The sequence below is a fragment of the Gilbertella persicaria genome (assembly GCF_025201335.1).
Source record: "Gilbertella persicaria strain CBS 190.32 chromosome Unknown B0P05scaffold_10, whole genome shotgun sequence".
Taxonomy (NCBI): Eukaryota; Fungi; Mucoromycota; class Mucoromycetes; order Mucorales; family Choanephoraceae; genus Gilbertella; species Gilbertella persicaria.
Genome location: NW_026251971.1, coordinates 345985 through 369868, shown reverse-complemented (window position 1 = coordinate 369868; position 23884 = coordinate 345985). Strand labels below are relative to the sequence as shown.

Genomic DNA, 23884 nt, shown 5'->3' with positions numbered 1-23884 from the left:
CCTCCGCTTTCCTTCCCAGTGCCTCTCTCACTACTCATGATGTTCTCTCCATTTCAAGTATTTATCAAGCTCTCTTAAACCCTTATTCTTTTCTCAATTTCTTCTACCACAGGCTCATTTCCCTTTCCTTAGTCTAGTTCTTATAATACCACAGTCTTTTCTTCCACTCTTTTGACGTCTAAAGGACTTTAAATAAAATTGGAGCAAGTCTCCCTTACAAAAAAAAAAAAGTTTTCAAAGTACTCTCGAGAAGTTTCCTGTAAGAGGGATATGATCACTTTTATGCAGATAAAGCAAATATCAATTAGTTTTGGAACAAGTAAGGCTGTCTCAATATGTCAAAATAAATTATTTAACGGAATTCAAGAACAATTGGGGCTTTGTTCCTTGGGGCTGCTGACTTGTGAATGCATGATGGTCTTTATAGTAAATTTCAAATGACTTGAAATAATTTGATTGCATACAAAAGACGTCTGGAATGTATATCCAAAAGACAAAAGGTATCGAAAGGCTGACTTTAGAATTTATTACCATGAATAGATATGCTATTGGGAATCATTTTAAATTGAGAGGGTAAAGTAGTATATTTAAGAGTGCGGTATTCTTTGTTGCCTTGCAAATTCCATTTCTCTATACATACATTCTACAGCGTTTTGAGGGCCATTTTCCTATTTATTCTAAGTATGCGATATAAACAGTTTTTAATTACCTTTCGAATCGCTTCTCCTACCATTTGAGCCTTGACAATCATGGCCGTATTCTGCGTGATTGTCTTGATGGCTTCAGTCAACTGGTTCTCTTTGAGCTTATTCAAACATACACCCACTTGAAGCTCCTCAATACGCTGTCCCCAAAATCGCTGATCACCAAAAAATGGCTTGATGATAGTAGGCAAACCAGCCCTTAGACCAGCTGCTGTTGTGCCTGCACCACCATGATGAACCACACCTTGAATTTGAGGAAACAGCCAATCATGAGGCACAGATTCAATATGATAGATGGTACCAGGATGTTGATCCAGCATCTGCTCACTATCTTCGTCCTGTTCTTCCTGTTCATGCTTGATATTTTCCACATCGCTTTCTGATTTCGATTCTTTATGACGACTTGTCTTTCTAGTCAGGCCACTATTGGCATCACCACTGGCTCGAGCAGACCATCCTTTACAGATGATAGCACGTACATTGGCTTTTAGCACTGCATTGACAATCATAAGCGTTGTCTCTACAGGATCCGGTACAATAATAGACCCAAACCCTATATAGACAATAGGCCGTTTATCTTCTGAATGCAAGAAATCAAGTAAAGAAGGATCAGGTTGCCATGACCTGTCTGGATTATCAAGGAACCAATAGCCTGTACAATGAATATAGTCTGGCCAATCTTTAGGGTGATGAACTACAGTCGGACTAAATGAGTAGAGGTAAGGCACTTTCCAAAGTTCTAGACGGTCTAAGGTTGTACTGGGTAGGCCAAGCACTTGGCGACGGAACCGATTGATATATCGTGCGGTGCCTGCCCATAAAGCTGTATCTATCATGACATAAGTCATATCATTAAAAATACCTCCTCCTCCAGTATTCTGTGTGGCAAAAGGATGAGGAAATTTGGTTGTACGAGTGAACGGGAACGGCATACTACGGAAAAAAGGAACTTGAAGTTTTTCTGCCATATGAACGCCCACCATGGCACTAGGACTCTCAATAATCACATTCGTGCCTTGACATGCTTCATAAGATGATTGGAGCAAAGATTCAAACCATTCATAAAACTTGTTCGTGTTAGTCTTTCTTTTTAAACAATGCAGGACTTACGAATTTTGTGCCTTCTCTGATAAACGAAACAGACAAAAAGCTATTGTCAATGCATAGTTTCTAAAAGAAAAATAAGCTTTATAATTCTCGAAAAAAATCAAACTTACCATAAGATCACCGGGATCACCACCAATCGATCTAAATTCAATGTCGTGATCTGTTATCCAGTTTTCATATTCAGGATGGGTAGCAATACGACATGTGTGTCCGTCTTTTTTTAGTTCTTTGCATAGAGCTAAATAAGGCTGAACATCTCCTCTTGAACCAATGGTGAGGCAAGTGATATGAAGTGGTTTTGCTGGCTTTTTATACTTAATAGAAGGCTGTGATGCTATTGTTGAAGAAGAAAGCAAAGGAGGTCCATCTAAACAAAGATAATAAGTATTGAAATGATAAACAAGAGTGATATACCATAGTCTTGAGGAGGCTCAATGTGTTCTGGTCTATCTAAAATGATGTTGCTGGCAATAGAGATGCCTGTGTTTGACTCCCTGGAATAAACGGAACTCAATCGAGCATGAGTGTCAAAAGTATTTCTATTCTATTCTACCTTGTTTCAAGAGCAGTTGTGTTGTCTCGTTTCAATTGACATATCTGATAACAGAGATTTCGCAATTGTAAAGAAGAAAAATCAAAATATACCTGCACTTGTTTGTCAGCATTATGTAGCTAATTGTTATCCTTTTACCTCGTCAGCAATGTCTTTTACAATTATTGTCAAACCATGGAGCAAATAATAACTTCTTGTCTTAAGCTTCTTGACTTGAATTATATCTTGCCATGGCACAATAAATTTTTGCTTACCAGCCAACACTTTACTATGAAAGCAAAAATATCGATCTGTAATATAGATCTTGCCAGAATAAGGAATAGTACGCCAAAAGGAAGCCTTGAAAACTACGGAAAGACGATAAACAAAACGCATTCTATATATCGAAAATTACCTGCTTGTACATTCTCGGGCTCAAGTAACATGGGAAAGTTTGCATTCAAATGTTCATTCATTGTCTGCTGTTGTTCTTGTTTGATAGTATCATTTATCTTTTTATGATTATAAACATATGCGATATTATCTTCATCATTGTCTGATTCATTGCCATCAGAATCACCTTGTGAATTTTCTAAATCTTGAATCATTTTGTCAGCAAGCCAAATAGGCCCCTGAGGATGGCGGTGGTGGCTTTCATTGATGTGCTGCTGTTGATAATAGTTATCTACCATACTCGGTGCTAGTTTGCCCCAAGTATTTGAGAGTAAAGCAGAGCCCATTGATTTGGCACGCTTCTTTCGAGTTCGTGTGAGCGCTGTAGATGGCTTGTTGGAGTCAACGTCTTCTTGAGTCATTAAAGAAATATCGCCGCTCGTTAAATTCATGTCTGTATGGGCTGCTTCTAAAGAAGAAGATACATTTCGAATGTTATCAGATTTGTTGTGTAGATAAAAAGGAAACAGATTTTGATAGAGTGAAGACAAGGAAGTGTTTTTACTTGTGTTTTCTTCTGCTGCTGGTTGGTCAGACATGCTGTCAACACCAAACATTTGATTTTTAATCGTACGAGGTATTCTTGTAAAAGAATACGAAGCGGAATGGGGTCGCGCCTTGGTTGTCTGAGAGTTGTTCGAAACGGTTGCCAAATTGTTGGGATCACTTTCAACACCGGACTGCTTAGAAAAGAAAGAATATCGCTTTGATTTAGGGTTTTCATTCGACTTGGATTCATCATCACTATCAGAGGCCAAGTCGTTTTCATCAGCTGTTGATACTGTATTAGGATGCAGTTGAAACAAACTGGTGACACTCATGAGTTTTCCCATTAGCATTGTAGGTAGTGCAGCAGGAGAAACATTCTCCAAGAGACTATCAAAGCTCAAGGAACCCATTTCATTAGTTGGCATGGTTTTTTGTTGTTGTTGTTGTGGAGGTGGTGATGATGATGATTTCAATGACAAGGCATTACTAGGCAAAGATGATTGAGTACTATCTGCCCAAACGCTAATGATTTCTTGATATGCTTCCTCAATATTTGGAAAGAAAGAAAAGTAATACTAATTTCTGTCAATGCATTGTAAACAAAAAACTACTTTGACTTACATCTTCTCCTCCTGTGTTCATTAAATCATCTTGGAATTTGATGCTGATCGTTTCAGCAAATTCAAAAATAGGGGGTTTATCTATATTCAAGATTTTGGTAAAGGGCAATACAATACGAACGCTGTTTCCTGCATGTTGGGCCATAAAGACACCTCTTCGTAACTCATCCATCCATTCTCGCTGAGACGTTTCTGAATCAGCAATCATAGTATAATGATGATGTGTATTTGTGGTTAGTCGAATGCCACACTTCTTTAGTCGAGAAGGTTCAATCTTGACAATGCATTTCAAATCAATGCTGTTGAGGGGCGCATATTTTGTTTCTGCAGAAGAATACCATGACAGAACATGATTTCTTAACTCAAAATAGTATCGATAGGTTCGTGGTGAAGTAATGTGATTTTTTTTAGACAAATAGCCTGCTTTATAAGGTCCTTTCTAAATACATGATCAGTGTATGGCTCTTTGTTGGTTGTATGTTGATACCTTTTTTGTAGGTAATGAAGCATAAAAACAAATATAGTTGGACATAACATACATCCAACCGGGCAATGTTACCAACCTTATTAGATAACAAGGAAATTCTATTTGACCGATTAAAACAGAGTCTCATTTGAAAGATTCATACCATTTCGTAACACTTCTGATTTAGGTAATTCAAATACAGCCTTGACTTTGCGCTCAATCAGCATGCGATCCAATTTTTCATTGTCGTCCAATACTAAGCTTTTAGCGTCATCCTGTGTATCACATTCAATTGACATTTCTGTCATTGTACGTGTTAATGCACGCATATCTATTTTTTAAATGAGTTGAAGATAAAAAAAAAAAAGAGAGATTTATATAAAGCGTCTAACCATGCATTGTGTCTGTGCTTTGGTAAACTGTCTCCTATGTATTGGTTGAGTCCATTTTTCTATTAAGAAACATGCTTAAATGACTCTTACACTATCTTCTTTGGGGTATTCGTTTGTCATGAACTAAAGTAAAAAAAAAAAAAAAAAAAAAAAAAAAAAAAAAAAAAAAAAAAAAAAAAAAAGAAAAGCACAAGAATTTCTTAAAGACGCAGGATAGTGAACAGGTTAAAATAAAGAACCGAACAAGTCGGCTCTTCTAATGACGTAGTTATTCTCGTTTTAGGAACTGCGATGTTTATTTCTTTTGTACAATCTATCAAAGGTATATGTGTATAGATATATGGTATGTGTATGTATACAATTCAATGCTAATAATGCTTAGGTGTATCTTCAGAATGCTCGTTTTTGTGTGTAGGCTCATTGTGACTACTTTGTTGGTTTCGAAGTAAAAGAGGTTGAATTGGTTCCATATTTGACATTGGTTGATAGTTCAAGTGTTCAGTGGAAGGTGTGGAAGGAGGAATAGGCGCGACAAAATTGTTGTTGCGGTCGGGTGCAAGTAATGTCATGTTATCCATACTTTCCGCTTGCATCAAACTCGCGCCGTACATGGACGAATCCATCGAAGGCACACGTGCTTCTTTGTTGTGATGATGGATACGATTCTTGACTGCCTTTATCATTTTCTTACCAAGACTTGCTGGTGATTTTCCAAAACGGAAGTTACCAATCGGCATCCAATCTTGGCCTCCTTTTCGTTTAGGCAAAGACATCATCGACTGACGTGCTTTTTGGACTAAACTGGTGCGCAACATGTCGCTGCCTGTGTTGGTGCGATAGACAGATTTTCGGTATTCATCAAATACATGAGCATCATCTGAAGAATAAGCAAAACCAGTAAAAGAAGAACGCTTTCCAGTTCTCATGTTCATGATTTCGCTCTTGGTAGAAGCATTGGTATCTGTACGACGCAAGCCTGTTTGGTTGCGTTTTTTTTCTTTCATGACATAGCTATTTTCTTCATCCTCTTCTTCGTCCAAAGTGTCCAAGTGAGGTCGGTTCTCAGACCGTGTACGTGATAGATTGATAGGAAGAGATTCTTCGTCCAAATACCGTTCTCTAGACACAGGTACCTTGCAGAGTACAGTTTCTCGAATAATATCATTGTCAAAAGGATGGTACATTTGAAGATAAAACTTGGCAAGGTACCGAGGAAACAAGCAAACAGCAAACGTCAGGATCAGACAGAGCCAAAACGTTCCTTCGCCAAATAGAATGGCCTCACCATAAAATGAAAATGTCAAGATATTAGAATAAATGCCGGTCCAGATAAAGAATGTAGCTGTCGAGAGAAAAATACACAGAAACATGATCCAGGTCCAGCTAAAGATAGTGAAGCCTACCAACACATTTGCAACAACAACAGCAATACCAGCAATAAATGTACCCAATTCAGTAACGCCTTCTGTGTCATAGCCATTGTTACTCAGTTTAGGACCAATAAAGACCATATAAGGTAGACCAAAACAAATAGCAGATTGATAGATGGCGTCCAAGACAGTCAACAGAAATCGATTGCTTGTGAATTTATCGTTACGAATGCCCATCAAATACAATTGAGGGAATTTGAAAGAATACTCGGCTTTTAGATCTTGGTCAAAAATACCTAAGCAAAATGAATTAGACATAAGCATTTCTTGGGTTAATTACTTACCAGCAAAAATACAGGGCAATGAAGTGAAAACCAAGTTGTACAGAGTAATATAAGAATAATCAAACATCATTGTACCTGAGAACCTAACAAGGGATTAAGCAAAAAACATACGATAAAATAAAAACAAGAGTGTACGTTACCCACACATCAATTGGTACCAAAACAAGACCAATGTCCACATAATATTCTTGTAAAAGAAAGTAAAGATCATTTCAGATGTACGAAGATAAGACCAACGACCATGCACCAACAACAGCTTACTCAGATATTTAAATTGAGCAATGGCATAATCAGAAGCCATGACAGCCTGTCGACCTTCTTCACCAGAGATACCAACGCCTACATTGGCTTCTTGAATCATACTCACATCGTTAGCGCCATCACCAATGGCAAGTGTCATGACTTTAAGGCCCTTCTTAACTAAATTCACCACTTTGGCTTTTTGCATAGGACTGACACGACAGCAGACAACAGCTCGGCATTGAGTGCCGAGTTCTAATAACTCATCTTTGCAGTTGGGCTCCAATGCATATTTCAAAGACTCTCCATCAATGACCAGAGCACATTTCTGCGTCTTGGATTTTTCTTGTACTTCGAGGGATGCCTTGCGTAACTGCTCTATGGTTTCTTCCTCACTATGTGCATTCACACTAATCAAGAGCATATCTTTGGTCAACAAATTACAGGCAAACCCAATGTTGATAGCTGTCTCTACTTTATCACCCGTCAAGACCCAGATCTTGATGCCTGCTTCTGCAAGCACACCAATAGTATCAGGCACACCTTCTTGTAACTTATCTTCAATGGCAGTACCACCAATCAACGTCAATGAGGTTTCGATTTCTTCACACACGCGTTCAATCTCTTCTTCTCGGTTACGAATGCTGTTGGAAGCATTCTTGTAACGGGCAGCCCATGCTTCATACTCTTCTTCTTCAATCACCCGACTGGCAATACAAAGCGTACGAAGACCTTCATTGGCAAACGTAGCCAAGTGCTGCAACGTTTCTTCTCGCACACGTACCTGTTCTTGACTTGCTTTATCTGTCAATGCCTCAATGCCTGTTGATAATCGTTCATAGATCACAGAATCTGCACCTTTACACAACAAAATGACTTGACCATCCACAGGCGATCGCATGATCACACTCATACGTTTACGTGTTGAATTGAATTCTAAGACATGCAACAGCTGAAACGTACGTTGCTCACCCATGATGTCAACCAACACATTGTCTTGTTCTCTAGCCACAAAGGTAAATCCCATATCGCGAGCAGTTGCCACCAAGGCTGCTTCATCAGGCGATTGTGCCTTGTAGTCAATCTGGTTGGGCTTTTCTTCATCAGGAATCTCGGGAATTACAGTGTGACATAAAGCCAAGGCTGAAAAGAAATGCACAACACTTTGTGAATGTTCATCTTGCATACGAATATCATCAAACATTTGAGGATCGACAAATGTGGATTGGGGGTTGAGGTACTTATGGTCAAATAGGCTTGTTTGCTTTTCAATCATGTCAGCACGGGCCTTGTCAAGATCTAGCTGATGAGAGATCTTGCGGGATGCTACGGCAGCGTCGCCCGTATGCTCTGTTGTTTCAGCGTCACGTAACTTGGCACCAACCGCAGCTTCCGTTTCACCCAGACCATAACATACACCATTAATGGTGCAACGTCGAAATTCCATGATATTTTGTGTCAATGTACCTGTCTTGTCTGAGAAAATGTATTCAACCTGTCCCAAGTCATCTGAAATATTCCATGTTTTAGGTGTACATGGTTGATCTAGTCTTTCGTTATAGAGATCAATGTCTGTATGAATAAAATAAGCCTATCATTAAAAGTTAGATATAAAAAGTAAACAAAGCGCACTTACGGCTGCTGTCTTGACAATCTGAACCGAGATATAGAGTGAAATGGGTATAATGTTTTGATAGATAACCAAAGAAGTCCTTTTTTTAAATGAGTACATGTTGACACGCACACATTTGTGTACTTACCAAAACATAATAAAACCTTCCATGGTACCACTTTCGGCATCTTTACTTTCAAAAAACATTGAGGAACTCTGACTGCTATAGACAATACTTGCTGCAATTGAACATATCAAACATAAGATTAGCAACAAGATAAAGTTGAAAATAACCTACGTCCTTGGTTAATCAACAATCATGGTCCTTTTAGGTAGACTTACATAAGGGTTTGTGGCTTTTTCCATTTTACTTTGTTTGCTTGGCGTTTTACCAGAATTCAACATGATTTTGGTTTCATTGCCTGTAAACAAGACTAATCCAATCACCCAACCTGTATTTCTCAAGACACAACCACGTAAGAGAACAGAACTGGCAGTGATGGCCTCTGTCTTTTCATGATGTACATCTTCCATTTCCCCTTCTTCTTCGTCTTCCAACACTGTCTGAAACCCGTCTTCATCTTCGGCAATGGTATTGGCTTCTTCTAAAGCAAGTCCTTCATCAATACTATCGATTTGTCTTGAATTTTCAATCTTCCATTTCAATACACCATTGTATGTATATAGATTAGCATGAGGAGGTTCACTTTCAATATAGAAATTGGACTTTTCACAGTCTTCGGGTGTGTTGATCTCATTTGTTGCCTGAAGTGAACGCTTGATTTTCAAGTTGGTTTCACCGTCTAGATTTTGAGTTTCAACATAGCAAAGCCCATCCTGTTCTGAACTTGAGAGTACGACCATATCAGCAGGCACAGGCTCATCGTTCCGTAAACAGACATAATCTCCTACTTTCAGATCCTCCCATAAAGTTCGACGCCATCGTTTATCCAGTGGCTGACGAACGGAGGTTGATTGACGCTTCTTTTTTTTTGAGCTTGTATCTTTGGTATTGGACCGAAGGACGGAATGAGGCACTTGTCCTGGTCGATAAGGCATACGACTCTTTCGTTTTAATACCATGCTGGAGAGTGATGTAGTGGATTTAAAGGTGTTTTTGATGGTGGAGGCGACTGATTTAGAAGGCGCCACTGAAAATTGACTGGTCGTTGTGTTTGTTCTGCTCAAGCCTCGTGAGGCTAATTCGAATTGCTCATGATGTCTTTTACGAGGCGTCATGAATTTTTTGATGGAATACAGAATACGTCGCCATCGAGCTACTTTATGTACTGGTATATTGACATTTTTCCAATCAGACAGGGTATATGTGATGGCTTTATTGACACTCTCGTCTGTTTGATGTCTTTTGTTGTCTTCCACAGCATCTTTGACACCTGTGATGACAAGGATAGCAGCCAATGGCAATATCACTAATACAGGTGAAGCAGACGTACTGAACAGAGGAAACATTTGAAGTACCACCAAAAACAAAAAATACAGGTTGGCAATACCTCGAAATTGTTCTAACAGATTTTTCGGTAGAAAAGTGTACCATGTGTATTTGGCTGTCTGGATCTGGTTAGAAATATAGTCTGTGTTGGGTTGTCCATAATCGTCCAGTTCGTCTGGTGGGATTTCCATATTTACATAGATGGTGCGTCTTTCTGTTGAAGCAATCGGGAATGCACTCTTTTTATGCGATTCATGTTTTTGTTGTCTTAGTCGATCGTATAGTTTAGAAAGCATTTCAGAAAGAAGGGTATGGTACAGCCAAGAAGAAAAAAGAAAGTGGAAAAGAGAGAAAAAGGGAGAGAGGTAATCAATTTAATCTTTTGGTCTTTTTTGTCTATAAATGGTCTTTTGGCTTGCTTGTATTCTAATAAATTAATATGTTCGGAGTTATTGCAGTAAAAGGGGATGGAGGGAGGACTTCATTGTGTAAAGCAGTGATTCTTTCCACGTGTTAGAGGCAATTCTTTGAATGCGCGTGCGTATTCATGTAAAATATGCTTATCTCATCCGACTATCAACCGGAACCTTCTTTGCCTCAACGTGTCATTACACGTTATCACCGTCAATTCTTGGACAACATCTGAATATTGCAAGACGCTTTTTTGAATGTCAAAAAGTAAATTTAAAGTTACGGCGACAAAAGAGTGTGAGACTAGTTTCCATGTATTCCCTGTGCTACTTTATCTATTGTTCTTTGACTCCTGAAACCAAGATATGGCTTGTGCTGTCAATGAAGTCAATTTTTTTTTATTTTTCATTCTTAGAGGTCTGCTGCATAGCAACGGTTGCTAAGCAAAAACGAAAAATAAAAATAAAAAAAAAAAATAAAAAAAGGGACGTGAGTTTAATTTGAAAGGTTCATCCGAATATCGGCCCGACATACTCAATACCGGGTAATTTATCATCAGATAACCGTCTTGAGGATAATAATAACAATGTAAGCATTTATTAGATATTGGTAATAGTAGTAAAATGGTATTCTATACAGAAAATATATAAGGGACTGTGTAACAAGGTCGGTATATGATTTAAAAACGAAGTGTGATTCGTTCACACGTTGTGTTGTGCAGAACCAATGATTGACGTAGCTGTGCTCTGCTTTGTTCCCAATCTTGATCGATTTCTTCATCTACTTCTGCCAGTGTTGAACCCAAGATACGATGGACTTGATCAGCGAGTGAAAGGGGTTGCATTATTTCTTGTTTCTCCCAAACTGGCTCGTGATAATCAGAAGGGGAAGCAGGCATATGATCAGATGTGTCTGAAGCAGAGGAAGCAGAAGAGAGGGTGGATGGATTAGGGTGATAGAATGCCAAGGTGGGTTGTTCAGCGATACTATCGCGCTTACTAAATGGGGATTTCAAAGAGACAACGGGTGATGATGAACGAAACAGATTGGATAGTCGTTGACGTACACGGGATGAACTGGAAGAGGACCGAGGAGGGGAAGGTAATTCATGTTCATAGTGTGTATTTATCCTTAAAGAAGGATCATTTTTACGAAAAAGACTCATATGATGAAAAATATAAAAAGAAGTGAGAGAAAAAAAGAAAAGAAAAGATAGAGGGTTTTTATGCAAGTTGTATTTCGGCGTATACGCTTATGAAAAATTTTGTCATCAGTGACAGGGTCTTTACCAATCAGAACAATACGAAACTAAACTTGTATGGAACAATTCAGGGCGCACAAGGCTTACTTGAAGCCCAAAAATAACTTTCTTACCTACATGCATAAAGACAATGATTATCCTAACTTGACTAGATCTCACTTGTATCTAAAAAGGACCTTTTGGCTTCAACTTACTTGACACTATATTCTGATAAAATAGACCCATAAAACAATAAAGTCATGGAACAAGTACTCAACTTTAACTGAACAGGCTACTACTATCTACAATGTAGCTGTCATTCATAAAGAGAAGGCACGTGCTGTACAATTAAAAGACCGTAAATATTCTCTCTATTTTTCTTTTTTCTTTTTTCTTTTTTTTTATTCTTCATGTCTTTCAAGTCAAAACAAAGAGCCAAACACGGTCACTTATTTGGAGATGGTAAGTCCTTATGATACACTATAAACACCGTATTAAAAGACTAGTCAAGATCCCTTAAGTGCAGCACTTGTGTCTTCCTCAGATGATCCTTTACTTACCAACAGTAGTCAAAGTAGCAGAACAAGTTCACCACAGGATCCTCTTTCGCGTCCTGATAGCAGCAATAGTACACCTGTTTTTGGTCGTAAAACCAACGGTATTTTTGGTGATATTGATGTCAGTAAACTAAGCAACAAAAGAAATACGTCATTACGTTCCAATACGCTCAAGAAGCATTATGATATAGAGGATGAGGAGGATTTATTTGGTGGAGGAAGGAAAAAGACAAGCAGCAAAACATCCTCTGTTCATAAAAAGAGTCCAGTATTGGCAGTGAATGATCATTTAGTAGATATACCACCTGTGAATAACAGTTATTCCCAACCTACTTTGCCTGTAAAAGACGATAGAGAGCCTAAAGCAGTAGAGACTAAAATAGAACCCAAAGTAGAGCTTAAAGTAGAGCCTAAAGCAGTAGAGACTAGAATAGAGCCTAGAGTAGAACCCAAAGCGGAAGAACAAAAACCAAAAGTAGAGCCACCACAAACAAAACAATCCTTGTCTACTTCTTCTACCTCTTCTTCTTCCTTTTTTCGGTTCTTTAAATCCAATAATAACAACCCAAAACCCGCTTCTCCATCACCATCCGTCAAATCGATTCAAACGTCTCCTCCTGTTGCTGCTGTTGTTGTTAACAAAGTCAATGATCCTATTGAACAACCTTCTCCAGCACCCATTTCAAAACCCAATCTAAAAAAGAAACCAGAGCCAGAGCCAGAGCCAAAACCAGAACCAGAACCAGAACCAACTGTGGTAATTGAAGATGAAGCAACAAGAGCATTTGCAGACGATGTCATGACATTTAAGCCTAAACCAGCTCAGTATTTTGACGTGACACCTGAATTAAGTATGGATGCACTCAGGATAGAAGACAATACAGCCAATAAACGGTTGGTTCCTTCTGTCAGTACACCCACACACTCTGTAGATGATCCTTGGTCTCAAATTGTACAATTAGAACCCTCTGTGAGCTCACCTTTAGTGGTCAAAGTACAAGATATTGAACCACAAAAGAGAACTGCTTTTGCAGATTTGATTACTAGTTGGAATACAGGTCAATCCAATCGTATTGAAGAAGAACAAGAAGATGAAGATGGATTTTTTGATCATGTAGCTGAAGAAAGAAGGGATATTGGATTTGCTGGTATTGGACAAAAAGAAGATACTCACTCAACGCATGATATGATGAGGCCTATGGATTGGGATAATCCTTGGGATGAATAAAGAGAATGTTTATTATCATGATTGATACATTTTTAATGTCTTTTCTAAATCTGCTACTTTCTGATGATAAGATTGGACTTCTTGCTGTAAATAGCGTATATGATCCACTGACTTCTTCAAAATGATACCCTTATTAGGCTTATTATTTGGGCCTAAACTGATGTTCTCAAGGGCTTTCTCTGGTAACAAACTACAAAGTTCTTGAATACGATCATTGATATTGTCTCTTCTTCTTCTTTCAACTATCATATTGAATAAGCGTACACAGACTAGCGTATTTCTTTACTTGCCTGCATTATGTGATTCTCTTCTACGTCTACGCTTTTCCATCATGATTTGCATACTTTAACTTGTGTAAGTCAACTAGTGTAGGTGCCAATACTTACTTTAGTTGTGCTGTATAATCATCTTCATAACTTTTTGCCAAGCCATGACCACCACTTTGGTTACTCGTTGTGTTACCATGGTGGTTACCATGGATCTCTAATGGATTATAGGTGTATTCATAACCCATATTAGCAGGTGCAGACATAGCTAATGAATGCGTAGAATCAAAACTACTTCCTGATACAAATACAGGTTGGTTGTTTTGTAGAGACACATCTGTAGCAGCAGAAGAACGACGATGGATATCCATAGGGATAGTTGTTGGCTAGATTTTCTCTTGGTAAAAAAACATGAATTGTATAATGTTTGACCTTACCATAGGCTGCGTTGTTGAACTAAATGAATGTCTATCATATAACTGTGGATATTCTGAATGTTCATCATATTCACTTGAAAGGGGTGAAGACATGGGATGCATCACTTGTTGTGAGAATGAATCACTAAACTCGATTTGATTCTGTTGTTGTTGTTGTTCAGAAGGAGAATCTCGATTTAAATGAAAAGGGCTACTTGAATCCACATTAGAAAGCGGATGAGGTGAATGATAACCATTGTTTTCACTAGTTTGTATAATATGGTAAGGTGTTGGGTGTCTTAACTTGAGAGGTTGTTGTTGTTGTTGTGTTTGCTGCGACATAAAGAAAGAAAGAAAAATGTAACTAAATTAATTTTCCCCACACACACACACACACACCAGAAGCCGGCATAGCTTTACTTTGCAATGTTGCATTTTATTTTTTGGCCAATCAGATTCATTGCTGAGTTCTAGTAAGTCTATGAATTTACACTTTATGAACTGCATATGAAAGAATGAAATGGTTTTTATGTAATTCTAAAAGAGTCATGCCGAACAACGATACAAACAATGAAATGCAGGAGAAGAAAGCATACCTACTTGCATGTGTGTCATTACTTTTCTCTCTCTCTCTTTCTTTTTCTTTTTCTTTTTTATTTTTGTTTTTTGAATGGTTACAATGAAGCTTATTTTCAGTTTTTTATGTTTATTCAACTTACTTGTTCATGCTGAAATTGTGTCTCCTTCACGTAATTTCAATGTTACTTTACCAGAACCAAATACGCCTTATGTTGCAGGTCAAATGTTGCCTATAAGCTATACTTTACCTGATGATGCCAAACTGTCTACTGGTAAGTGACATCCATGGCCAACTTTATAGACTGATAAATGATACAGTACTTTTATTGTCCATCTCGTTTGCTGCACAAGATCCAACTTCTAATTTTACTCAAGTTGCCATCACTTCCAATGCTGATATTTCTCAAGGTTTTAGTTTCAAGCGAATGCGTAATACCGATGTTTATTATGAACATCAGTTGAGTGTAAGTGGTATATCAATAGACTTGTCTTTAATAAATGTCATTAGTATTCAATTCCTAATAACACAGATCCTGGAAATTATCATGTTATCTTCTCAGATGCTGTCTCTGGTACCAATGTGTCTGTGCCCATCATTGTTCGACCCTATGCTCCTCCTTCTACAACAACTTCAGTCAACAAGGCAAATCCTTCAGGATCTATATTTAAGCCAAAGAGTGATGCAGTCAAGACATGCCGTCTTGGTAGTATGTTTATTATCTTTATGTTCATAGCACTTTTATATTAAAACTCTTGCCACAAAGTGTCAAATTGACCTTGGAATTCCTTGATACAAAGAGGAATATTTGTGATGATAACATTTTCTCTGTTCTTGAAGCGAGCACTATAGAAAAAATAAGGGGGGTGGTTATTTGTTTGTTGAAATGCATCTCTATGTTTACCCCTTGGACCAGTTAAAACTACCGTTAATCAGGGTAGCACTATCAATAATGGCAAATTTATTATGCATATAACCAGTACTATAAAATATGAGCTGTTGAAGAACGAAATGATCACTTACGTATTGTCTGTCTTGAAAGGAATACCATACGATTCTTGAAGTCGTTTAGCATCAGCACCTTTACCTGCTGCTTGCTGGTTGTCTGTGATAATGCGAATACTCACTCCTCTCTTTTTAGCAGCGATCAGTGCATCAGCTACATCATCATCTGTAAAAGCAAACACACATATATCAATTGTCTTGGTAGCAGAATTCAATACAGACAAAAAGGCCTACAGTACATCGCTATTAAAAATAATTTTCTTGAAAAAACAAATTGCACTTACATTAAAACTATCTTTGGAAGGGAAAAAGAAGGAACGTACAAAATAACCCTGAGCGAGAGCAGAAGTGGACTTGGGTAAAACATCTTTAGACTCAAGATCAGCAAAATATTTCTGAAGTGCTTTAGGACCAGCACCTTCATCAAGAACAGGAATAACAGCTTGTTTTGATGTCTTGGGAGGACTTGAAGGGACTTCTTGGTCTTGGTTCTTCTTCTTACGAGGTGCCTTTTTAGGTGACGTTTTTGTACCACTCTTTCTTGTCTTTTTTTGTTTAGGTACTACACCATCGGCGTCATTGCCTGAAGGCATATAATCGTCATCCGAATCACCAATATACTCATACCTTTCGCCATCATCTTCTTCCCAAGAGACATCTGTCTCAGCTTCTTCCTTGTCATTAGTTTTCTTCTTGGCAGGTTCAGAACGAGGCTTAGGTTTTTCAGTCTCAAGGCGGCTTGGATCCAGATTATATTGGACAGCTGTCGAGACACACACTTGAAGCCAATCAATCAAGGCACGCTCTCTTTCTAAATGGCATGCTTTAGAGGCACTTTCGAACATGGTGTTGATAATACGGAGTGTATTATTAGGACTGTGGCTTTTTGAACCGAGCAATTGAGTCAGTTCCTGAGTGGCATCATATTTGAGTTGTTGGTCCTTATGGATGCTACCTGAAGTACGCATCGAGGTATTAAGGAACTGGTCAAAGTTACCTGACTTGAGATCACTGAGTTGAACTCGAGGGGGTTTTGGTATACAAAGCAATTGGTATAGATGATCCATCGTATAAAAAAAGTAAAGAGAAAGAAAAAGAAAAGAGGACTCATTATGTCAGTGGATCGCTAAAAAAAAAAGAGTTAATTTCGGAAAACCAAAGCCGAATAAAGGTAGGTTGTACAGAAAACTATTGTTTATTGACGAAGAACATATTCCAATGTTTGCTTTTCTTCAAGATTGAGCTGAGTTTGACAGATTTCATGAAAGTGGTTGATATTATGTGTATTGCAATTACGGAAGAATTCAGTCAAATAAGCCTTCATGTCTGTTTGGTAGATGGGATCATTCTTTAATTCTGGGTTGTCTTCTTCATCGTCATTATCGTTCACTTGAGCCAACATGTCTAAAGGATGATATTGAGTGGGTCAATAAACTCTCGGTCACTTACCAGACAAAAGATTAATACGAGTAGAGAAAGGCTCATCATCCACATCTTCCCAATCACCTCCTTCATCATCCACAGACTCAGCATCTTCAGCTGGAGCTTGTTCGTTCATATAAGCCGTGGTAGCATCAGCAACTAAAAGCTTAATGATCTTGGCAGTCAATGGAATAGCCGTGTATTGATCAGGATCTATGCATGGTGTCAGTCTTTTTTTTTTATACTAAATGCTATCGTGTCTTACTTCTCTTTGCTCTTGAACGTGTCACAATACCAGCATTAGGGTTTACAACAATATCACCCTTAACAGTAATATTAGCAAGTCGAGGATCATTCGAAGCAAAGATCTTGGACAAAGCAATAGCACTGACTTTCATGGTATAATAGCCCGAGAAACTATCATAATTATCACACCAAGTGGTCATTAGGACTTCTAGTCCACTCTTGCCATTGATTTGTGCATCACACAGGAACTGGAAAACAGTCTCTTGTTGAGAAATAATAAGGTGAGCAAAGACCATCACAAGCGATTGAATAAAAGGTTGATAGTCTGTGTTCATCAAGCGACCCAAGACGGCCGTCAAGAGGTCAGGCAAGACAGGCGCAATGCCATGACCCACCTTTTGAATTAGAGTAACAATCAGATCACCGACAAAGATAGCATCTGAATCAGAGCCAGTAGGTTCTAATAATTTGGCAATAAAGTGAATAATGTAATCTAAGCCTGATTTGCCTGAAGGATCGCGCCATCGCATAATATGGTCAGCGTCTTTACTGATCAATGTCTTGAGACATTCTTGAGCACTTTGAAGTAAATCAATGTCAGGTACACTCCAGGTCAATTGCATTAATCCAGGGAACATTTGTTCTGTGAATTCCTCAGGTAAAGGAGAAGGTCCATAAGCAGCCATGGCTGTCAGTAAATCAACAGCAGACTAATCATAAAAAATGTGAGCAATAGGCCTATAAGAACATATGACTTACAGCATGTACAACAGGGTCTGTGTTGGGTGTAGAAAAGACTTGATTGACAAAAGGAAGAGCAGTCTTGCATAAAGCAGCATAGTAAAATGTGTTTTTAGCAAACTCTTCAAATAGATCAAGAATATAGCTGGTAATGATAGAGTCTGTAGCATACTTTTGCCAGATTTGCAAGATGGCAGGTGTCAAGATATGCTCATAGCGTGCAGTCACTTCTTGGTTGATCTTGACAGCTGAAGCCAAGGTATCCAGTAATAACATGAGAGATTCTTCAGTAGCCATAGGCAAGAGTTGGCATGTACCCTCCATGATATTGACTTGATAGGGAGTGACATGATCGGGGTTCAAGTATTTACAGTAGTTATCTAAGGCTCTCAAGGCAGAAATCTTGACAGGAATACCGCTGCTGGGAGCTTGTAATGCTTGGACAGCAACAGCAACATATTGACTTGACATATCATTAGGCAAAATCTTTGCGAACTCAGAAGCAAAGACAAAAGCACGGCCTTGTAAGAATGGATATTCTAACAAACCTATAAGTATCTACTGACAGAAAAAAAATTAATTTACCATTAGCCTTCATGTCTTCTAAAACAACATGATCAAACATGCTCTTTAAATCAAATTGAACCGTCTTGTTTTCATCAGCCAAAGCATCCATCAATTCTTCAGACACACGACCCACAGCCAACAAACAAGATTCTTGAATCTTCCACCAGTCTGCATTACCTGCCTTACGAGCCTCAACAGATTCAGCAACGTGACGTTGAACAGCAGCCGTCAATGCATTGAAGAAAGGCACAGGGAATGTTTCTTGCAAAGACAAGAGGACATCAATGGAAGCAACACGGGCATTAAACGTAAAAGTACCGTCTTCTTCATCAGCCACAAATTGGTTTGCGTCATTAGACCACATTTCAATCTGTTCTTGCGTGATTTGCATATACACAAGATAAACATACAGTAATTGTTCAAAGAAGCCAGTGGCAGCACCTTCAGCATTCACAAATAAGTCTCTGACTGTCTTTTTCTTACATGCAGCTGAAATGAAATCAAACAAGACATACAACAAGTTTTGAAAACCAATTTCATTACCCTCAGAATCCTGAAAGGTCTCTCCAATATCGCCTGATTCACTGACAAATTCTTGAACATAACGTTCACGCAAGTTGTATAAATCCATCCAAATAGGTTCAAAGATCTGAGGAAGAGAAGGGGAGATGTATTTGGGGAATTCAGCATTGATAGTACAAATACATTTGACAACCTTCATCTTGAGACCGTATTCTTCAGTTGCTTTCTCTGCGTCATTTTGAACATGGTGATTAAGGATCACATTGAATGCTTCCATCCATTGAGGAATAATTGGTGCAATGAATTGCTCTGCTAAAGCAGGGTTTTCTTCACGTAATGTAGATAACATTTCAATACAACTTGTCAAGATGTTGACTGCTCTTCCACGGGTACTGAAGGAATACACCTAAATAGGTATTATGATCAATATATCTTCAAAAGGGTGTCTAGACTTACGTTATCTGAAGTCAAGATGCGGTACATTTCAGGCACTAATACAGGACCGATCTGAGGTAATTGTTGAATACTGATGTCTCTCTTGACCATTTCTAACAAGACATGCATAGCACCATGGACACTTTCAGAGCTGTTGGATTTAAGGTAGCTCAACAGAATATCAAACAAGTTGGGCCAGTCTTCGGGGAAATCGTCATGTGCAATGCGAGAAACAACGTAGGCACTGACTACACGGATTTTGGATTCAGGATCAGCCAAACCAGTGACAATAATCTCGCGTACAGCTGCTTTGCTCTACATGGATCTCTTAGTCTGATTGCTAATCCTATACGCCTATACTAACCTCGGGAGTAGGCTCAGGTCCAACAAACTTATCATCATTCTTACTAGACCAATGTGTTGTAACATATGTCTTGAGTGTCAAGGCTGCCAAGTACACTAAATGGGTTAAGGAAATACAAACATCAATAGAAATAGGTTAGTTGTTTTTATGTATATATGTAAAAGGATATTTGACGTTGAGGAACAGCATGTTGTTGAGATACTGTCAGTTTAGCAAGGCTGATAGGAAACTCTATTTATAAAGCATAAGAAAACAAACTATACAATAACCATACTTACCAGCTTGAGTAGCGAGTTCCTTCAGTCTGTTTTCAGCAACCGTACGAATAGCGCCATCACTGTCAGCTACTTGTAAAAGAGTCTCAAATACTGCGTTATCCATATCGAGACTAAGAAAACGTAAAAGAGAAAAGACGAAAAAAAAAATGACACGCTTTATTTCAAAAATTTAAACTTCACCAAACAAGCGTAGTACAAATCCAGCGTTGAAGATCAAGACGCGTTTAAGGTGACTCTATACATCTTAAGCCTCCTATCAATATAGGCCTGACTCTGGCATGCTGTTTATTCTGTCTGTTAAACCGGCTTATTCTATAGATGAGCATCAATGCAAGCTGCATGATTTGAACATCAATAAAAACAAAATCGCGGTTAAAATCAAGGCACATCGTCTGGATCGTATCATGTGGCTTAGACAGTCGGAATTTAGCTGTGGCGTGAGGGGTGGAGGGGGTCAACTTGGAATCGTTGGACCTACCTGATTGAACCTTCCTTCTAAACGCGGTTTAATTATATACAATGGTAACGTACACAACAAGAGTGATCCATCCACCATCCAATCAGTCAACCACTTGTCAAATCATTGTTGTTCTGGATGGATGCATCAACAAAGGAACAGACGGCAACAACAAAAAATAGATATGGATAGACAGATTCAGCATGGGCAATGACATGCTCCAAAGACTGATTGGCTTGGAATGGAGGATGAACTTGACCAAGTTGTTATGTATACTAATAATAACTGTAGACCAAAGGTACCAGCTCCTTCGGTAAGCGTCATACCAAGACCCACACCCTCTGCAGACGTTGTGGCAACCGCTCTTTCCACAAGCAAAAGAAGACCTGTGCTCAATGTGGTTACCCTGCTGCCAAGACCAGATCTTGTAAGTTATATGCTCTACTGTCTTTGAGTTACTCATATACCCTATAGTCAACTGGTCTGAAAAGGGTAAGCGTAGAAAGACCACCGGTACTGGCCGTATGGCTCACTTGAAGGATGTTCAACGTCGTTTCAAGAACGGTTTCCGTGAAGGTAAGCAAAAAAGCAACAGTAATAACATGGCTAATGGTATTCTAGGTACTCAAGCCAAGAAGCAAGTTGCTGCTGCCTCCGCTTAAATTACTTGACCATCTTTTGTTTTAATAAACATCTCTTGATCTTATACTTCTTTTCTCTTTTTTTAAAACTACAAGTTTGTTTCTAAATGTATTGTACAGAGAAAAGAGCTATGAATGTGTTAATCTGATCATGTCAAGCAATATGTCCCACAAAGTCATTCAGCAACAAAGTCTGTCTATTTTAAGAAATCCATATTCGTCAGCAAAAGCCATTTTGGATTCAACGGCTAGTATGAACATATTCCTTCCGATCTTTGCTTTCTTTTTTTTTCTTTCTTTCTTTCTTTTTAGTGCATGTCTTTCAAGAGAACAATTACATGACTAATCTAAAGGGAAAAGTAGCCATTGTCACAGGGAGTTGGTTGGGCAGAGGCTTAGAAATAGCTTGTGCATTGTCTTTAGCTGGTGCTAAAGTGATTATACCCTCTTGTACTCTAGAGAAATCTAATTTTGCTCTGGAATATATCACTCAACAAGTGCCTGATGCAGATCTGATACCAATGCAGTTAGATCTCTCGAGCCTTGCCTCTATTCAATCCTTTGCTTATGCCTTCCAATCCCTTCATCTCCCCCTTCATATCCTTATTAACAATGCAAGTGTGGTATCATGCTTTAAATCTTACACAAAAGACGAATTTGAAGCTACATTTGGTATCAATTACCTAGGACATTTCTATCTTACCTTGCTTTTGGCTGATGTACTGAAAAAAAGTGCTCCTGCTCGTATTGTGATGGTCAGCTCAAGTGCAAATCATTTGTTCTTACCTTCTTCTGGTCTTGATCTCTGCAATCTAAATGCTGAAAAAGGATACAGTCCTTCGATTGCTTATGGACAATCCAAGTTGGCTAGTATTTTATTTGCAAAAGAACTGCAGCGACAATTTGACAATGAGGGAGCTGATATTACTGTCATAAGCTTACACCCAGGCATGGCTAATTCTATAGACATGCCCCAACATTTTGATATTTCCAGATTATTAGACTCACTTTGCAAACATGGATCCAAAGACATCTTAAAGGAAACCCTTCAGTCAAGACGAGATAGAATGGATGCCTCCAGTGTTATTTATTGCGCTACTTCGTCTGGTATCATTAAAGGTGAATTTTATTGTCAAAACCAAGTCAATGCAAATCTCTTAAACAAACAAGCAAATGATCAACGCATGGCACGCATGCTTTGGGAAGCCTCAGTAAAAATGATTGCCTCAAAAATGTATTCCATTCAATAAAGTCTTTTTTATTCATCCACTGTTAATACAATTTTGCCTACAGTGCGATGAGACAACAGTTTTCTGTGAGCCTTGAATGCTTCTTTCAATGGTAAAATATTCTCTTTTTCATCAATGACCATACCACGCAATGCTTTAGATTCAAATAAAGGTCCAATGTCTGTCCTAAAATCGGCATGAGGAAGAGAAGTAACTATTTTGTATGGATTGGATTTGAATAATTGCTTTGTGCCAACGTTCCAAACGATAGAGAAGATGGTACTGACACCTACAGGCTTAGAGCCAATATGTTCCACAGGACCTACAGCAGTAGAGTAGATACCTTTCTTGTTTAAGAGAGGGGCCAGCTTGTTATAGTAATCATCACCACCTACGCAATCAAAAATGTGATCAAAAGTGGCTTTGTCTCTTGTGATGAATTCCTTAAAGGCTTCTTTATCTGTATAATCCACCACGATATCAGCCCCTAAAGACTTGACGAATTCAGCATTTTTACCACTGCAAATACCAACAACTGTGTTTTCTGGATTGTATGCTCTGGCAATTTGAATACCATAGGCACCAACACCACCTGAAGCACCCACAACAAGGATCTTTCTCTTTTGTTTACTGATAGGACTAAACTTGACTAACGCTTGATAAGCAGTTAATACAGCAATACCAGCCGAGGCAGCTTGCTCAAAAGAAAGATGTTCGGGCTTCTTGGCAATAGAAGTCTTACTGGTGTCTACGATGGTGTATTCTGCGTAACTACCTTGTGGACCTGCGACAAATGGCAAAGCACCAAACACTTGATCACCCACTTGAAATTCAGTTACACGATCGCCTTTTTCCTCGATCAGACCCGAGTAATCACCACCAATAACACTGGGCAATTTAGCAAGAAATCGACTGATGTTGCCAGAAGCAAGCTTAGCATCCACAGGATTGACGCCCACTGCTTTAACACGCACAAGTACTTCATAAGGTGACTTGATAGTAGGCTTGGGCAAATCTTCTTTATAGACAAGGCAATCTTCTGTAATACCGTATTTAACAAGTTGAATACCGCGCATAATAATAAATATAAAATAAAATAAGATAATAAAAAAACCTTTTATATATATATATATATATATATATATTTTTCAATCGTGATACATAACTATACTGGAAGATTCAGATAGTATTGTATGCTTATTAATCATGATGAATTCTTTTGGACTATTGATAAGATATGTTTGTTTATTTTTTTTCTTGCGCAGTTAGCATTGCTCTTCTATAAAAGGCAGAAACGCTTACCAAACAAAAAACTTCCAAATACAACAAACCAAACAATGCATGATTTTTATTCCAACTCGTAAGCAACCCACTTTATTGTTTTCGACAAAACATGTCAGCTAATTGCCTCTTCTACTCCTACCATCTACAAGGCTGCTATTTAATTCACATTTAACAAGCTGCGAGACTATGGTGCAAGAACTGATAGCTTCCTTGTGTATG

The 23884-nt window shown here is 38.4% G+C and overlaps 11 protein-coding genes across 11 annotated transcripts; 4 read left to right on the top strand and 7 right to left on the bottom strand.

Moving 5' to 3' along the window:
- Window positions 1–455: 455 nt before the first annotated feature.
- B0P05DRAFT_533119 (uncharacterized protein) lies at window positions 456–4882 on the bottom strand. Its single transcript, XM_051577176.1, has 13 exons — window positions 4854–4882; window positions 4764–4797; window positions 4535–4702; window positions 4393–4490; window positions 3907–4344; window positions 2759–3860; window positions 2503–2711; window positions 2365–2456; window positions 2226–2320; window positions 1922–2178; window positions 1815–1874; window positions 710–1771; window positions 456–668 (listed from the first exon to the last, which is right to left on the bottom strand). The coding sequence occupies exons 2-13, from the start codon at window positions 4768–4770 to the stop codon at window positions 588–590; spliced, it is 3669 nt and encodes a 1222-aa protein (XP_051437091.1). The 5' UTR covers window positions 4771–4797; window positions 4854–4882; the 3' UTR covers window positions 456–587.
- Window positions 4883–5115: 233 nt separating this feature from the next.
- B0P05DRAFT_17485 (uncharacterized protein) lies at window positions 5116–10169 on the bottom strand. Its single transcript, XM_051573145.1, has 6 exons — window positions 8672–10169; window positions 8478–8623; window positions 8354–8429; window positions 6618–8308; window positions 6478–6560; window positions 5116–6429 (listed from the first exon to the last, which is right to left on the bottom strand). The coding sequence occupies exons 1-6, from the start codon at window positions 10073–10075 to the stop codon at window positions 5132–5134; spliced, it is 4698 nt and encodes a 1565-aa protein (XP_051437090.1). The 5' UTR covers window positions 10076–10169; the 3' UTR covers window positions 5116–5131.
- A 594-nt stretch (window positions 10170–10763) lies between these two features.
- B0P05DRAFT_533113 (uncharacterized protein) lies at window positions 10764–11389 on the bottom strand. The gene has a single exon (XM_051577175.1). It carries the CDS (start codon window positions 11353–11355, stop codon window positions 10870–10872), a length of 486 nt encoding a protein of 161 aa, XP_051437089.1. The 5' UTR covers window positions 11356–11389; the 3' UTR covers window positions 10764–10869.
- Window positions 11390–11824: 435 nt separating this feature from the next.
- Window positions 11825–13215, top strand: B0P05DRAFT_635650 (uncharacterized protein; the record flags this gene model as incomplete). Its single annotated transcript, XM_051583600.1, has 2 exons — window positions 11825–11892; window positions 11942–13215. The coding sequence occupies exons 1-2, from the start codon at window positions 11841–11843 to the stop codon at window positions 13213–13215; spliced, it is 1326 nt and encodes a 441-aa protein (XP_051437088.1). The 5' UTR covers window positions 11825–11840.
- On the bottom strand, window positions 13197–14238 carry B0P05DRAFT_533111 (Myc-type, basic helix-loop-helix domain-containing protein). Its single transcript, XM_051577174.1, has 3 exons — window positions 13602–14238; window positions 13506–13558; window positions 13197–13457 (listed from the first exon to the last, which is right to left on the bottom strand). Exons 1-3 carry the CDS (start codon window positions 13850–13852, stop codon window positions 13231–13233), a joined length of 531 nt encoding a protein of 176 aa, XP_051437087.1. The 5' UTR covers window positions 13853–14238; the 3' UTR covers window positions 13197–13230.
- Window positions 14239–14461: 223 nt separating this feature from the next.
- On the top strand, window positions 14462–15237 carry B0P05DRAFT_533103 (uncharacterized protein). Its single transcript, XM_051577173.1, has 3 exons — window positions 14462–14748; window positions 14795–14940; window positions 14985–15237. Exons 1-3 carry the CDS (start codon window positions 14568–14570, stop codon window positions 15222–15224), a joined length of 567 nt encoding a protein of 188 aa, XP_051437086.1. The 5' UTR covers window positions 14462–14567; the 3' UTR covers window positions 15225–15237.
- B0P05DRAFT_506418 (uncharacterized protein) lies at window positions 15221–16564 on the bottom strand (the record flags this gene model as incomplete). The annotated part of the gene is made up of 4 exons (XM_051575538.1): window positions 15764–16564; window positions 15498–15709; window positions 15379–15456; window positions 15221–15320 (listed from the first exon to the last, which is right to left on the bottom strand). The coding sequence occupies exons 1-4, from the start codon at window positions 16544–16546 to the stop codon at window positions 15221–15223; spliced, it is 1173 nt and encodes a 390-aa protein (XP_051437085.1). The 5' UTR covers window positions 16547–16564.
- Window positions 16565–16674: 110 nt separating this feature from the next.
- Window positions 16675–19814, bottom strand: B0P05DRAFT_578138 (armadillo-type protein; the record flags this gene model as incomplete). Its single annotated transcript, XM_051581835.1, has 7 exons — window positions 16675–16883; window positions 16929–17114; window positions 17167–17857; window positions 17907–18427; window positions 18474–19383; window positions 19434–19725; window positions 19777–19814. 7 exons carry the CDS (start codon window positions 19812–19814, stop codon window positions 16675–16677), a joined length of 2847 nt encoding a protein of 948 aa, XP_051437084.1.
- A 737-nt stretch (window positions 19815–20551) lies between these two features.
- B0P05DRAFT_533092 (60S ribosomal protein L37) lies at window positions 20552–21219 on the top strand. The gene is made up of 4 exons (XM_051577172.1): window positions 20552–20576; window positions 20803–20938; window positions 20986–21087; window positions 21133–21219. Exons 1-4 carry the CDS (start codon window positions 20574–20576, stop codon window positions 21171–21173), a joined length of 282 nt encoding a protein of 93 aa, XP_051437083.1. The 5' UTR covers window positions 20552–20573; the 3' UTR covers window positions 21174–21219.
- Window positions 21220–21430: 211 nt separating this feature from the next.
- Window positions 21431–22747, top strand: B0P05DRAFT_17333 (uncharacterized protein). The gene has a single exon (XM_051573142.1). The coding sequence runs from the start codon at window positions 21491–21493 to the stop codon at window positions 22400–22402; it is 912 nt and encodes a 303-aa protein (XP_051437082.1). The 5' UTR covers window positions 21431–21490; the 3' UTR covers window positions 22403–22747.
- On the bottom strand, window positions 22411–23457 carry B0P05DRAFT_585183 (chaperonin 10-like protein; the record flags this gene model as incomplete). The annotated part of the gene is made up of 1 exon (XM_051582416.1): window positions 22411–23457. The coding sequence occupies one exon, from the start codon at window positions 23455–23457 to the stop codon at window positions 22411–22413; it is 1047 nt and encodes a 348-aa protein (XP_051437081.1).
- Between the last annotated feature and the right edge of the window lie 427 nt (window positions 23458–23884).